We start from the raw sequence: 15,837 nt of genomic DNA, 5'->3' as shown, positions 1-15,837 counted from the left end.
GAATTTTGATCTCCCAAAATTGTATTTTGAAGCTCGAATTCCCCATGTGACTATCTGGAGATAGTGTCTTTAAGAGGTAATTAAGGTTAAAGGAGAAGATAAGGGTGGGGCTCTAATCTGATAGGACAATGGCTTTACATGAAGAGTAAGAGCTTTCCCCAGCCCCCACCATGTGGGGACACAGTGAGAAGGTGGTCATCTGCAAGCTAGGAATAGTTCTTACCAGAGCCTAACCATGCTGGCACCCTGATCTTGGACTTCTAGTCTCGAAAACTGTGAGAAAATAAAATTTTGTTATTTAAGCCACCCAGTCTACAGTATTTTGTTATGAGCAGACTACTGCATTGAAGTATTTTAAAAATAAATGTTTACAAAAACTGAAGCATTTTACCTCATTTTAAATCAAAATTAACAGCCATTTTCTGTTTTTTTTTTTAAGAAATAAAACAAAAATTTACAAATTAAAACAGAAAATAAACTTTAATTCTATATAAAAGAACATTTCAATTACAAGGCTGCTATTGTTTGGCTTGAATAAAGAAGTCACATAGGGCTTCCCTGGTGGCGCAGTGGTTGAGAGTCCGCCTGCCGATGCAGGGGACACGGGTTCATGTCCCGGTCCGGGAAGATCCCAAATGCCGTGGAGCAGCTGGGCCCGTGAGCCATGGCCGCTGGGCCTGCGCGTCCGGAGCCTGTGCTCCGCAACGGGAGAGGCCACAACAGTGACATGCCCCCGTACCACAATTAAAAAAAAAAAAAAAAAAAAAGTCACATAATGGCCTGGTTTTGGAACATGATAACTTGGACATTATCTTTGATATCTAAAAAGGTTGTACCTTTCTGTTTTGACGAAAAGAAGTTGTAAAAACTCTGAGACTCTGGGAAAGGTATGTGGTAACAAACATAATCACAGCTCTCATAGTTCACTTCACCAGATGATGCTTGGCTAGGCATATGCAAGGAACCAAAGATTTCTCTAAGACTCTTAGAATTGAATTCATATCACTCAGTGTTTTGATGCAATATCAATAGTGAAACGATTGGAAATCCGAGTTCTAGTTTTAAGGTTTCTGAGTGGAGGTAATCTTCAAGAGCTCTAAGGTTTTTCTAATTCTTGTAGAGAAACTGACAAACCTCTCCATTCGTGACTAGCCTAGAGAGAAACTTCATCCAGCAGCTGGAAAATTCACAAGGTTGTCTATTTCTACCTACTTCAGAGCTACAGCTTGGTTGAAAGGGTTCATGATTTTTCTACCAAATCCATAATAATGACTGTAAGGTCTTGAATTGGAAGATTATGCTCATTCATAAAGGCCCAAATATCCCCAAGTAAATCAAGGCATAACTAAACACTTCCTTGTGATAAATTTTCTCTTCTCTTAAAAAGCAAACTCCTGTCCAAAGTTTAATCTAGCAAAGGAAAAATTTCTATTTTGATTCTTTTTCTCATAAAATCTTGTTCTCATAACAGTGATTACTTCTGTGGTAGCAGGCAGGCCTTCTTTTAGGGCTGTTCGAAGTCTTCACTGCCAGTATGTGCCAATGAAAAAAACCAATGTATTATTGCAATGGGTAGAGCTCCTTTCTTCTCTGAAGCCATATAAGTATGCATGGCTCTAAGTTTGGAAGATGTGCCATCTGTTCGTCGAGTACCAAGATCTTCCTTAGAGTAAAAAAAAAAATTTTCTCCTGGTAGTTATTTTGGAAAAGAAATTTAACACTATTTCAAAGATGGTGATAGCCATTAATGTTAACAGCTTTTCTAATTTCCACCAGAAGTCACATATTTGGGATTTTTCTTTGTATCAACATGCATATTAACAGACAAAAACTAGAAACTAACTCCTTAGAGCAATATCAGTAGTTTCATGAAGTCACATGCACTCTGGACGAAACTGGATAGTTTCCAAATTCCCTCAAAACTTACTTCAAAATATTGAAACAAATGACAGCAATCCTAGAATGGATAATATCATCTGAAATTTGACATAAATTTACTTCTGCTCCACACTAAGCCAGTTTAAATACTGTCAGCACATAAAGCTTAAACGTCTTTCCATGTTCATGTGGCTGTTTTTCTTAGCAATGTGAAAGCCAATTTTATACAAGCCTTCAAAAAAAGACTTTTGTGATGGAACATGTTCAACCATATTTTGGTATTTTCAAAATATGAAACTTCTACTTACAAAAAAAATTCAAACTGTAGGGTATATTTTTAAAATGGAAAAATAAAATGGTGTTTCAGCTTTCCCAACTTCACATTTGGGTTGATGAGAACTCTGCCCACATTAAAACACTGTGGCTTTCTCTTCTATCATTTTTCATGATTTCATTACTTTCATTTCTTTTTTGGTGTCAAGTTTTTAAAAGTTGTAATGAAAGACAGTGGTGGGGTATGTTTATGTCCTCAATATAGTGATGACAATAAATATAGAATCTCCAACTGTATATGAGCAGCCATTAATAATAAAACATGATTTAAAAAGTCCACCCTTTCCCACAAAATTATTTTAAAAGTAACAGGAAAAATTCTAGAATAAAAAGAACCCTTACAGTTCATTTTTTTAAATGGGCAAAAAGTTTGGGCACTTCATCAAAGAAAATATTTGAATGGTTAATGAGTACATTAACAGATGCCCAACATCTTGGTCATCAGTGAAATGCAAATTAAAACCACAATGAAATAATACTACAAATCCACTACAATGTCTATAATCAAGAAGACTGACCATACCAAGTGTTGGGGAGGATACGGGGAAACTGGAACACTTAAACACTGCTGGTAGGAATGCAAAGTGGGACAGCCACTTCGGAAAACAATTCTGCAGTTTCTTAAAAAGTTAAGCACATGATGAAAGAAACTGAAGACCACACAAACAGTTGGAAAGATATACTGTGTTCTTGGATTGGAAGAATCAATATTGTTAAAATGACCACACTACTCAAGGCTGTGTACAGATTTAATGCAATCCCTGTCAAATTACCAATGGCATTTTTCACAGAACTGGAACAAAATTTTTTTTAAGTTTTTATGGAAACACAAAAGACCCTGAATAGCCAAAACAATCTTGAGAAAGAAGAACGGAGCTGGAGGAGTCATGCTCCCTGACTTCAGACCATACTATGAAGCTACAGTCATCAAAACAGTATGGTACTGGCACAAAAACAGACACATAGATCAATGGAACAGGACAGAAGGCCCAGAAATAAACCCACGCACTTACGGTCAATTAATCTATGACAAAGGAGGCAAGGGCTTCTCTGGTGGCGCAGTGGTTGAGAGTCTGTCTGCCGATGCAGGGGACACGGGTTTGTGCCCCAGTCCAGGAAGATCCCACATGCCGCGGAGTGGCTGGGCCCGTGAGCCATGGCCGCTGAGCCTGTGCGTACGGAGCCTGTGCTCCACAACGGGAGAGGCCATAACAGTGAGAGGCCCGTGTACCGCAAAAAAAAAAAAAAAAAAAAAAAAGGCAAGAATACAATGGAGAAAAGAAAGTCTCTTCAATAAGTGGTGCTGGGAAAACTGGGCAGCTACATGTAAAAGAATGAAATCAGAAGATTCTCCAACACCATATACAAAAATAAACTAAAAATGGATTAAAAACCTAAATGTGAGACTGGATACTATAAAACTCCTAGAGGAAAACATAAGCAGAACACTCTTTGACATAAATCACAACAATAATTTTTGGCTCTGTCTCCTAGAGTAATAGAAACAAAAGCAAAAATAAACAAATGGGACCTAATTAAACTTAAAAGGTTTTGCACAGCAAAGGAAACCATAAACAAAATGAAAAGATAACATACAGAATGGGAGAAAATATTTGCAAATGAATTGACCAACAAGGGCTTACTTTCCAAAATATACAGTTTGTACAGCTCAATACTAAAAAAAACCCAACCCAATAAAAAAAATGGGCAGAAGACCTAAATAGACATTTCTCCAAAGGAGACGTACAGATGGCCAAGAGGCACATGGAAAGATGTTCAACACCACTAATTATTAGAGAAATGCAAATCAAAACTACAATGAGGTACCACCTAACACCAGTCAGAATGGCCATCATCAAAAAGTCTACAAATAATAAATGCTGGAAAGGGTGTGGAGAAAAGGGAACCCTCCTACACTGTTGGTGGAAATGTAAATTGATGTAGTCACTACGGAGAAAAGTATGGAGGTTCCTTAAAAAACTAAAGATAGAGTTACCATATGATCCAGCAATCCCACTCCTGGGCATATATATGGAAAAGACAAAAACTCTAATTTGAAAAGATACATGCATCCCAATGTTCACAGCAGCACTATTTACAATAGCCAAGACATGGAACCAATCTAAATGTTCATCGACAGATGAATGGATAAAGAAGTGGTATATATATACAATGGAAATAATGCCATTTGCAGCAATATGGATGGACCTAGACATTATCATACTAAGTGAAGTAAGTCAGACAGAGAGACAAATATTATATGATATCATTCATATGTGGAATCTAAAAAAAAAATACAAATGAACTTATTTACAAAACAGAAATAGACTCACAGACATAGAGAACAAACTTATGGTTACCCAAAGGAAAAGGGGGGTAAGGATAAATTGGGAATTTGGTATTAAGAGATACACACTATTGTATATAATATAGTTAAAAAACAAGGACCTACTGTATAGCACAGGGAACTATATTAAATATCTTGTAATAATATATAATGGGAAAAAAATCTGAAAAAGAATATATATAGTGTGTAAACTGAATCACTTTGTTGTACACCTGAAACATTATAAATCAACTGTACTTCAATTAAAAAATATTATGCACATACTTACCATATGACCCAGTCATTCTACTCCTAAGCATCTACCCAAGAGATATGAAAACATATATCCATACAGGATATGTAAAAGAAGCTAGATGCAAAAGACTACATATTGAATGAGTCATTTATATGACATTTTTAGAAAAGGTTTAACTACAGAGAGAAAAAGCAGACTAGCGTTTGCCTCAGGTTTAGGGTAGGAGCAGGAATTGGCTGTATAACAGGAACAAGAGAACTTTTAGGGGTGAAGGAAATAGTCTAAAGCTGGATTGTTATTATGCTTGCATGATGATAGGTGAATTTTATGATATATAAAATACACATCAATAAAGTTTTTTAAAAAAAGAATGGGACAAAAACCAAAGGAAAAACTGGGGCATATATCCAGTTCCCCAAACCATCCACAGACTTTACTTAGGTTAAGAATTTATATATATTATCTATATTTGGGTTAAACAGATGATTGTTTATTATTAAAGAGGAATTTCAATAACTGTTCAATGCTAAAATTATTTGTCCTCAAACAATTTTTGTAAGGAAATCTTACATTTTTTGTTAACTACACAAAAGACACAGCTTTCTACCGCAATTCCCAATACAAGGCTAATTGAGTAACGTTACATTTCTGGATAGAGAAATGAAGGCAACCAGAGAGACTATTTTTCTTGCTCTTACTCTAGCTTACCTACAGTGAAGACGTGTCCTGGTTTACCATATTTAAAATTGTCAGGACAACTCTGGGTGTCCTCCTTTTACTCTCAAAAGTGTCCTGGGTTGAGTGAGAAATTATACAGTCAACCTGTCTATAACAGAATTACTTTCATCATTAATCCTTAATTTTCATTACCATGAAGGGGAACTCCTGAAAGATTTGAAAGACCTTAAATAAGCTACAAGCCATACAATCATAAAAATTTCAGTTAGTCATTTTACAATTGAGGATATGGGGCACAGAAAAATTAAAACAAGAAGCCCCAAACCACATTTTTTTGATTAGGGGTCTTTAACACTACCATAGCACTTTTTATAGGATAAGAGTTTCTGGGAACTTCCCTGGTAGGGCTGCAGTTAAGACTCCGAGCTCCCAATGCAGGGGGCCTGGGTTTGATCCCTGGTCAGGGAACTAGATCCCACATGCATATCGCAACTAAGAGTATGCATGCCACAACTAAGGAGCCCACGAGCCGCAGCTAAGGAGCACACGTGCCGCAACTAAAAGAGCCGGTGAGCTGCAACTAAGGAGCCCACCGGCCTCAACTAAGGAGCCCATGTGCTGCAACTAAGAAGCACATGTGCTGCAACTAAAGGAGCCGGCAAGCTGCAACTAAGAAGCCCGCCTACTGCAACTAAGACCCGGTGCAACCAAATAAATAAAATAAATAAATAAATAAATATATATATTAAAAAAGAAAAGAATAAGAGCTTCTGATGGGTAAGTACTATTTCTGTAGGCAAAGTACATTTTTCTCTTGGAGGTGGTAATTATTACTATCTCTGTTTCACACGTGAGGAAGGAGGTTTTAAGAAGTTCATTACTTTGCCTAAGGTTAAAAGGTGGTTAAGTTGTGGAATTGGGCTGCAAACCTTGATTCCAAAGCTTGACACTTAACCTCTAAGCCTAATGCCTCTCATGAAAGGGAACACGGGCATGGGTACAGGGATGTGCGTGTGCACCTGTGTGCAGTGTAGCCAAAGCAGTTCTTGAGTTGAGGTTCATGAGACTAGGGATTCCATGAGCTGGTTTGAGAGCCTGTATCATTAAGAAATTACATATAACATTTCCTATGTGTATATAAAAATATTTTTTCGAGAGAGAGAATCTAGAGCTTTCACCAGATCCTCAAAAATATTTATGACACAAGAAAAATTAAGAACCTTTTAGATTGCTTTGGTAGGGAGGTTAAACTTTTAAGATAACCTATATATTTTACATATCGGATATCAGTCATATCTAGAAGATTTTGTCAAACAACAAAACTAACAAGCAAGTATCGAGAGGCAGTATATATTAGGTATATATATTATATACTAGGTATGTAAATATCACAATTATATAATGTGGTATTTTAGATTTTGTATTTTAAAAAAAAAAGGGTCAAGCTCTCACTTGCTATAGAATATGACCCAGTAGTCATAACAAGAAGCAATGAATGATGGTAGAGATGCTTACTACTGGTGGCTAAATTCTGTTGAAGTAGCTGTGTATTAAGCAGAGTTTTCATATATGTTATACCAGCCTAAGGTAAGATTAATTTAGAAGTACAACATAAGAAAGGTATATAATTTGGGAGTAGTAAGGACACTGAGTTGCATTAAATCAAATCACTTTCTGCTTCTGTTTCTTGATGATGAACACGAGTTGATTTTCTTAAGAAGGGCAATAGTATTGGTAGGAATTTTGGGAGCATCTCTTTCTTTTTTTTCTTTTTTAAGTATGTATCCTTTTACCTCTGTAAAAATATTGTCTTCAACCCCTCACACAACATAAAGGCAACATAGTAGCATTTTTGTCCTGGGATAACATTCAGCCAGAAACCCCAGTACAACCGTACATTGTTACATTACTGAAAGGCTTTTCTATACAGATTGTTATTAGGATAATAGTAACTGTATTACATGGTAAAATTCATAATAAAAATTTCAGTATGAATTCATTAGTTCAAATTATTTGCCACTGAATGTAATAACAACTACTGGCACAAGTGTCCTGTTGTAGTGTGACTTAGTTGCCACTGAATATATATAACTTAATGAATATATATAAATACTGACACTGAATATTTAACAGTTTTTGACAACATTATAAAAACAAGAAATTTTTAAATGAATTGCTGCTAGTTCAGCAAAAGCTGAGAGGATTTAGCACTATGAACAATATTTTTATATTGGAGAAATTCTCTCTTTATTGAAACTATCCAATGATGTAATCCTGCAGTGGCAATGGAGGACAGTAATAAGACCTTGGAGTGGTGCTGGTATAGATGTGGACAGCCCCCATTTGGCTGTTTAATGGGCCAAGACAGTTCTAAGGGCAAGAGTGATACCCACCTACTGCTTTTTAATTTATATACTAATGTCACTTTATCAACTCTCTATGTCTCTAAGAGATAGGAAAAAGAAAGCCAGCTACCATTTTTCATTGTTTTGATTCTGGCCTATTTTTCCTTTTAACCTTTCCATACTACAAATGAGTAATCAAAAATGGATACTTCCTCCAAGTTTAGGGAATATGAGCACATGTCTGTGTATTCCAATAACTAAACAGCTTTGGGATGGGTTCTGATAACATTGCAAATAGCTACACTGATTAAATACAGGGGATCCTAGGAGTTTCAAATGGTTCATCTGAGGTTTCTTCAACTTCAGGTGTCCTTGTAAATTTGCAGGATGCTCTTTCAATGGTTGCTATGCCTATGAATTAATGTTTATAAGGCTGAAGTTAGAGTTCTATCACACTAAACTTTACAAAGAGAAAATATATTTAACAGTCAACCCTAAGCAAACAGTCTAAACTGTAAATGTGTAATGCTGGGTAAAAGAAATGACAAGAAGAGTTGTAAACTTATCTCCTCCACTACTGTAAATAAAATCAAAGCTTAGATCCTCTTGCCAATTTGTATCATCATGGACTTTTCCAAAGGACTGTGGTCCCCAAGCATCTTTTTTCAATTTTTTCTCACAACAAAGAAGAGTATTACAGCCCTGAGCGTAAGGGAAGAAAAAGACAAAAAAGGACAGGAGGTTTCAGACTTTGAATTGCTTCTGTCTAGCCTCTGATACCCTGAAGGAGTTGGAGTGTTTGATCATTATCCATAGTATGAAGACTCAATGGTTAGGAAATTCCAAAGGTGGTCCTTCTGCGATCTTCACATTAACTATGTTCCCAGTTTTAAAACATAAGTGGAAAGAGTAGACAGTATTATTCCATGATCTATGAAAACTTAAGTCTATTAATTTTTCTTCCTGATTTCTCTTCTAAATTTACTATATCCTCATTCAAATTTTATTTCTCTTCTTTAGTCCCCCCCAACACCTTCTCCCTCTGACTCCAAGCCCAACTCAAGTGAAAGAGTATGGTTTATAAATCTATATGTCAGTTTGAGAATGGGAAACAGTTAAAGAAAAAAAAGCATTGGACATAAAAATGGACTTGCCAAAACTCACCATCAGAGGGCACAACAGTACTGCAATAAACAACTCCGCTAGGCCAAGAAGAGAGCCTCTGGTGCACCTAGAAAATACATAAAGACACATCCATTGTCAGTACACAACAACAAATGTTATATGCACATGTGTATGTATATAATAAATAATAGCTTTTTAATTATTTAAATAGTATGTATTCTTTCTAGAAAAATTTAAAAATACAGATAAAAGAAAAGTCTCTCAAACTCCTATCATCCTAAGATGATGGTGATGAACATTTTGGTTTATTTCAAGATAAACCAGTATTTCACCATAATTGTAATTTGCATTTTTTGTGCTAAGAGTGATAATCTATACATGTTTTAATCTGAGTTACTTGTATTTGCTTTTCTATATGCACTGAGTATTTACATCTTTTGCCATTTTTAAAATTTGGATCTTGGTCTTTGAATATTATTTTGTAGAAGTTCTTTAAATATTAAGAAAATTATCCCTTGGTCAACGAAATATGTCATAAAAATTTCCCTGTTTTTATTTTTACTTTGTTAATGTTGTTTTTGTATGCACACAATTTTCATGTTTTAAGAGTCAAACTTTTCAATCTTTTCTGTGTGGTTTAACGGTCCTGTGTCATATATCAGCAGCTTTCCCTACTTCGAGAATACTATAAAATTCTTCCATGGCTTCTAGTTTGATTTTTCAAGTTTAAATCTTTGATTTATTAGGAGTTAATTTTAGTCAGTTAAGAAGCAGCAATCCAACTAACCTCTAATGATAACACAGCTATCCGTTATATTTAATAATTCATTTTCCCTCTTATTTGAAATGCTACCTTGATAATTTTCCAAATACCTATATGAATTTGGATCTTTTTCTGTCCAATGATCTATATGCTCATGTCGTAGTAGCCACACTGTTTTAAATATCCTAGCTTTATATTTTTACATCTGGCAGGGTGGGATAGTTTCCCTTATTACTTTCCTTTAAGAATTTTCCTGCCTATTTTTGCTTATTTGTATCTCCATATGAACTTCAGAGTCAGTATTTCCAGTTACACACAGATACACACACACACACAATCAGCTTCAAAAATAACACAGCACTGTGATTAAGAGCATAGAATCTATAATCACTCCTGAGTTCAGATTCTGATTCTGTAACTTACTCTAACTGCAATCTTTGCAAGTTCATTAGCCTCTTTGTGCCTCAAGTTTCTTCACTGAAAAATGGACAAAACGTAATACTAGCACCTACCACATAAAGTTGCTGTGAGGACTAAATGATGAATACACATAAAGCACTTAGAACAGTGCCTGGCATAGAATAAGTATTCAATAAATGTTAGTTTTTTTGTTTGTTTGTTTGTTTTGAAGTTGAGATCTTATTAACTCAATGGATTAACGTAAGGAAACTGACATCTCTGTGATTTTTGAGTCTTTCTTAATCAAGAACCTTGTAAGCCTTTCTATTTTAGTCTTTGTGTTCCTGAGAAGCATTTTAAGGTTTTCTTTATTCAGATCTTATACGTCCCCTTTAATCTAATGTAATTCTTTTTGTACTAAGTCTTGTCCAATACTAGGATCATGACCCCTGAATTTTTCCTTTTAGTTTGCAAATGCCTGTTAATGCTCTGCCTGTCCTTTAATTTTATTATTTTTCCTGAGTTTCTTTGTTTTAGGAATGACTCTATAGTTTTCTTTGTGATCTAATCTGGGATTCTTTTAACAGAAAAGTTTAGCCTGTTTATATTTATTAATATAATGTATATTTAATGTCCTTTCAGTCATCAAATTTTATGCTATAAAATTTTTATGTTTTTATTGCTGCTCTTTCTTCTTAAAAATAGTTTACTAAATGGTCTATGTTTGCTTTGTTTTAGTTAAACATGTACTTCTAATATTAATATGGAAAGTTTATTTATTTATTTTTTGTATTAGTAGTCATTTTAGAGTAAGATCTAAGTTCTTTGAACTGCCTTTAAGGCCCAATATTATCTGATACCCTGTTATCTCTCTGACTTCACCTCCTACCATTCTGCCTCTCAATCATTCTGCTTTAGCCCCTAGGCTCTTTTCTGGTTTTTGTATGGACCAGCTATACTCTTGTTCCAGAACCTTTGCAATAGCTATTACCTCTACTTAGAATATTATTTCTCCAGAAAACTATCAAGCTCCCTCACTTCCTTCAAATCTTCGTTCACATTTCACTTTCTGAGTGAGGTCTACTCTACCCAACCCAATTAAAAATGGCAATTCCATCAGTTGGTACTCCTGATATATATATGTATATATATATTTTTTCCATCTCTTATTATGAGCAATGATGAACTTATGTGTCTTTTTCCCTCCCTTCTACTATCCAGTTTATTTTATTTATTTATTATGTAACTTTTCTTGGTGTTTATCTATCTATCTATATACCTCCCCCCAACCCCACATAGTTCTTTTATTGAATTTATTGATTTTAGATGACATATTTTGACAGCGTGTTAAAAAACTGGGGTTTCTACCACTTTACATCATTTGTCCTGCACCCTTCCAACTTTCGTTAGAAAACTGTCAACATTGTCAAAATTTTAAACATTCATACTCTGCTCTGCAAAACCTAATCTTCACATTTGTTTTAATCTTAATTTTATAGATTTATGGACTCTAGGCTTACTACCAATACTTTAACTGTCGTTTTTCCTTTCATTTCTTGGTTGGCTGAACTTCATCTTATAGAGGTAGGACTCATGAGAGCTAAATTCCCTAAAGCTTGGCATGTTAAAAAATGTTTGTCTTTGCCTTTATATTGAATGATTATTTGGCTTGGCACAAGATTCCTAAATTAATCTTTCCTTGAGGACTTCGTGGGTAAAGTGTTAGTGCTGATTGCTGCTGTGGAGAAGTCTGAGGCCAGCCACTTATTTTGGAGAACCAAGCTCTCTGAGCTTTGCTGGGGATCTGCAACCATATCATAGGCATCCTCTTTTGGGGTCTTCTCACACACTCCCTTTACTAGATCTGGCAGCCATTCTTTTTTTTTTTTTTTTTTTTGGTACGCGGGCCTCTCCCGCTGCGGAGCACAGGCTCCGGACGTGCAGACTCAGCGGCCATGGCCCACGGGCCCAGCCGCTCCGCGGCATGTGGGATCTTCCCGGACCGGGGCACGAACCCGTGTCCCCTGCATCGGCAGGCGGACTCCCAACCACTGCGCCACCAGGGAAGCCCTGGCAGCCATTCTTCAGTATTGTGCTTTGGGATTGCACAGATCTCTCTGGCTGTACTGAAGATGGAGCTTGTATTTCTGTTTCTTATTCTCCTTTCTATTTCAAAGTGATTCCAAGAGAAGGAAGAAACTGCTGCCTTTACTGGGCCATTATTTCTTTAAGTGGTAACTTTTTAATATGGACTTTTTCAAACTTACACAGAAGTAGAGAACACAGTGTGATGAATTTCTTCCATTCACCCATCACCTGCTTCTATATTTACCAACATTTGGTCAAACCTGGTTCATCTATATGAACCAGGTCTTTTCCACAGAGTATCTTAAAGGAAATTCCAAACATCATATTGCTTTACCTGAAAATATTTCAGTATACATCTACTAGGCCATTTTAAAACAGGAAATCCTCTGTCCTCTATCATTTTACAGATTATCCTCAACATTAATAAAAGATGTGTATCTGGGGCAGAGAACTAAATAAATACATGGCTGTTTATGAATATTATTTGTTAGAATGCTATAGAACATGGGTTGGCAGGCCAGCCACCAGTTTTTGTAAATGAAGTTTTATTAGAACACAAACAAACTCATTTATTTACTTACTATCTAGAGCTCATTCATCTACTTTGACACTACAACAGCAGAATTGAGTAGCTGTGTAGTTTCAGGAGAGTTGAGTAGCTGCAACAGAGCCCATATGGCCCACAAAGCCCGAAATATTTACCATATGGCCCTTTAAGAAAATGTTTGCTGATCTTTGCTGTAGAACCCCTCTGTTGTTTTGAGATAATTCACTTTCCCACTTTCCCAAAGTCTTCCCAGTCACTTCTACAATGACATTGGCAATTACAAAATATTACTTAGTAAGTGTCCACAAACACACATAGGTCCTTTTCTTTCTTTAACCCTTCTAATAGCCTATAGTCTAATAAGGCCAATGGGAACAAAAATGATTTTGCTCTTGCCTTATTTCTTTGAAATATGGCAACAATAACAACAACAAACAAAAGCAAAACAAAGACAAAAAAATATAAGGAAAGGAATATAAGTGTTCAAGACCAAAGAGGCACTGGCATTCTAAATTGTATTCCATGACTCTCCAAGACTGAAATGTATTTTGTTGTTTAAATTGTATGTTCTTAATAAATCACAAGAAAATAGGAAGAGTTTAATAAATACTTAATTGACGCTGAACGTTTTAAAAATATGTCAAGAAAGTAAAAAAAGAAAAACATTCAGGCAAATGGCATGTATTATTCACATATTTAAACTTCATAGGCAGAGAACAAGATTAAGGTTAAGAAAGTAAATATTCAGAATGAGCAGAAATCATCAGAGAAAGAGTAAACCTCTAGGCAATCAATGCCAACTGAATAAGGTGATTTGGTGCCTACTCAGTCCCTTGAAAAGAAAATACAAGTTTATACTTTTGGTATGAGATAGTCCACATCTTTGATAAGTAACTTGAGAACCTCTAGGAAAAAGAGGGCTTCGAGTGAAGTAAAGGAAAGTATTAACAACTGCCCTGGTATTACAACCATTACCCTTAAATCTTAACCCCAGGAGAAGAAAAATGCTAGCATTATCAAGTTAAGAGTCTGAGTACAAAGCACTGTAACTTTATTTTCCCAAGTCATAAGATTCAAGATAATTTTAAAAATCAAACTTTATTATTATAAAAAGACATTCCATGACCCCAGAGCAAATTATTAAATTCAAGTCAAAACTAACTTTAAAATCCTTTAGTTCTATCATAAATTATGCAATTTCCCCTACACACACCATTCACTGTTCAGAAGAGCAAACTCAGCAATGTATTCCTGCCAGCAACTTGGGAAGACTGTCAAGTCTAAATAACCTGTCAATACCCTGCAAATATTCACAGCCAGTTGGACATTAAACCAGAGGCGGGGAAATAGAAAAAAATAGAGAAAAAAAGAAAGAGGAAAAAGGTATTTCCTTATTAACCCAGTTCCCTTTATTTACGAAAATCTTGGGACCTAATTTTATTAGGAAACAAATATCTGTTACCTATGTTAAACTGTATAAAAAATACTACATTAATTATGTCGAAAAGCTTTAGACGGAATAATTATATATACTTGTCCATGGCTAAAACCTTGTTATAAATAGACTTACTATATCATGAGTTTAGATGTCAAATGATATTCCCATTACATTTCCCATAGTATAACAAGGAATGCTTATGAGAATGGATCCTTTCAATACATGTTCCAAAAGTTTCTCTTCTTTAAGACCAGGGTACCCAGGTTTCAACAACTTTGCCAAACTTACCTTTAGAATCCAGTGCTTACAAGCATACTAGGATTAACAGTTTAAAACTATTTCAGGTGTTCTAAAGCAAGACACACCTATAACAGCTTCTACAATTTGGCATCAGTTTTATCTGTACCCTTGACGTAATAAAACTGTTGAAGCATTACATCGGCAATAATTTTTCACTACTTCAACTCTACAAATATACTAAAATAAGCACCGTGACTTCAAACCCACAAGATATAGGAGATTTGCAGTTAGGAGAGTTGGGGCCAGCTGAAATCTTGAATTTCAACCCCAAAGTCTCAGTTTCCCCAGCTGTTAAATTAAAGACAGCAATTACAACAAAACTGACTATTTCACAAGGCTGATTTCATTTAAGGATAAGTGACAGTATAAATGGGACAACATGTGAATGACCAACATCCTACCAAAATTTAAGATATTCAGAAATATAAACTCAAAACAGGGACTTCCCTGGAGGTCCAGTGGTTTCCACTGCAGGGGGCACGAGTTCGATCCCTGGTCTGGGAACTAAGATCCTGCATGCCGCGTGGCACAGCCAAAAACAAAACCCCCAAAACTCAAAACAAATCAATCTCCTTAAGGGCCTCTTATTAAAAAGAATTTAGTAAGTTTAACACATTTCAAAAGCCAAAACTATCTCTAAACGAAGAGATATTATACAATATAAACACCATGTGATGTTAAAGTTAGAAACCTGAAGGTTTAAACGAGAATCTCTTCAGAAAGCACTGTAAAAAACACTTAAAGGGTTAGACTACCTACAGGGCATATTTTATTCTTCTTTCAATAACTCACCAAGGAAACAAAGTTCCTGATACAGTTTAAGTGAAAGTGGTATATTTTGTGAGTTAAATTATATAATACAGTTTAATATTGGAAAATTATTTTCTCCTTGAATATATTATTTTAAATGGTTCCTACATTTTATTATAACATTGGCAACATTTCCCCCTTAGAATATATTGTTACTTCATAATGGAAGTCATGATTCAATTTATATACCTTTGATTTCCAAGAGAATTTCACATCTACAAAACAAGGCAATATGAAGGACTTTTCATTGTATCTTTCAATATCAGTTTTCTAATTAGGAAATCAAATCTAGCTCCCAAATTATCAATAAGGTATTTCAAAAGTAATACTTGTTCAACAACTCACAGTGCTCTGAGGATCAAACGTACACAAAGACATATGTATATAATAGCATACATGTATATAAAAGCATACAAAGCCAAGACCTTAGCCACAAAATCTTCACTGCTGATCTAACAACAGACTAAAATAATCAGAGCATTTAAACCTTAACCACAACTAGCTGTATATCATATCATTTAACATAATATAAATTGACATAAAGGTCATTT

At 35.3% G+C, this 15,837-nt stretch overlaps 1 protein-coding gene across 3 annotated transcripts in view; it reads right to left on the bottom strand.

Annotated features, from left to right (window-relative positions):
* MCU (mitochondrial calcium uniporter) overlaps positions 1 to 15,837 on the bottom strand; it is a 212,592-nt gene that overhangs the window by 46,250 nt on the left and 150,505 nt on the right. For all 3 annotated transcript variants that reach the window (XM_030759348.2, XM_022590844.3, XM_022590845.3), the window contains exon 2: positions 8,981 to 9,047. In XM_030759348.2, coding sequence (XP_030615208.1) covers positions 8,981 to 9,047 — 67 coding nt within the window. The remainder of the gene's footprint in view (positions 1 to 8,980; positions 9,048 to 15,837) is intronic.

The sequence above is a fragment of the Delphinapterus leucas genome, chromosome 16 (assembly GCF_059928025.1).
Source record: "Delphinapterus leucas isolate spDelLeu-1000000601 "Yukka" chromosome 16, BTC_Dleu_Yukka2, whole genome shotgun sequence".
Classification (NCBI taxonomy): domain Eukaryota; kingdom Metazoa; phylum Chordata; class Mammalia; order Artiodactyla; family Monodontidae; genus Delphinapterus; species Delphinapterus leucas.
Note: the sequence above shows the minus strand (reverse complement) of the source record. Positions and strands in the feature narration are given on the sequence as shown.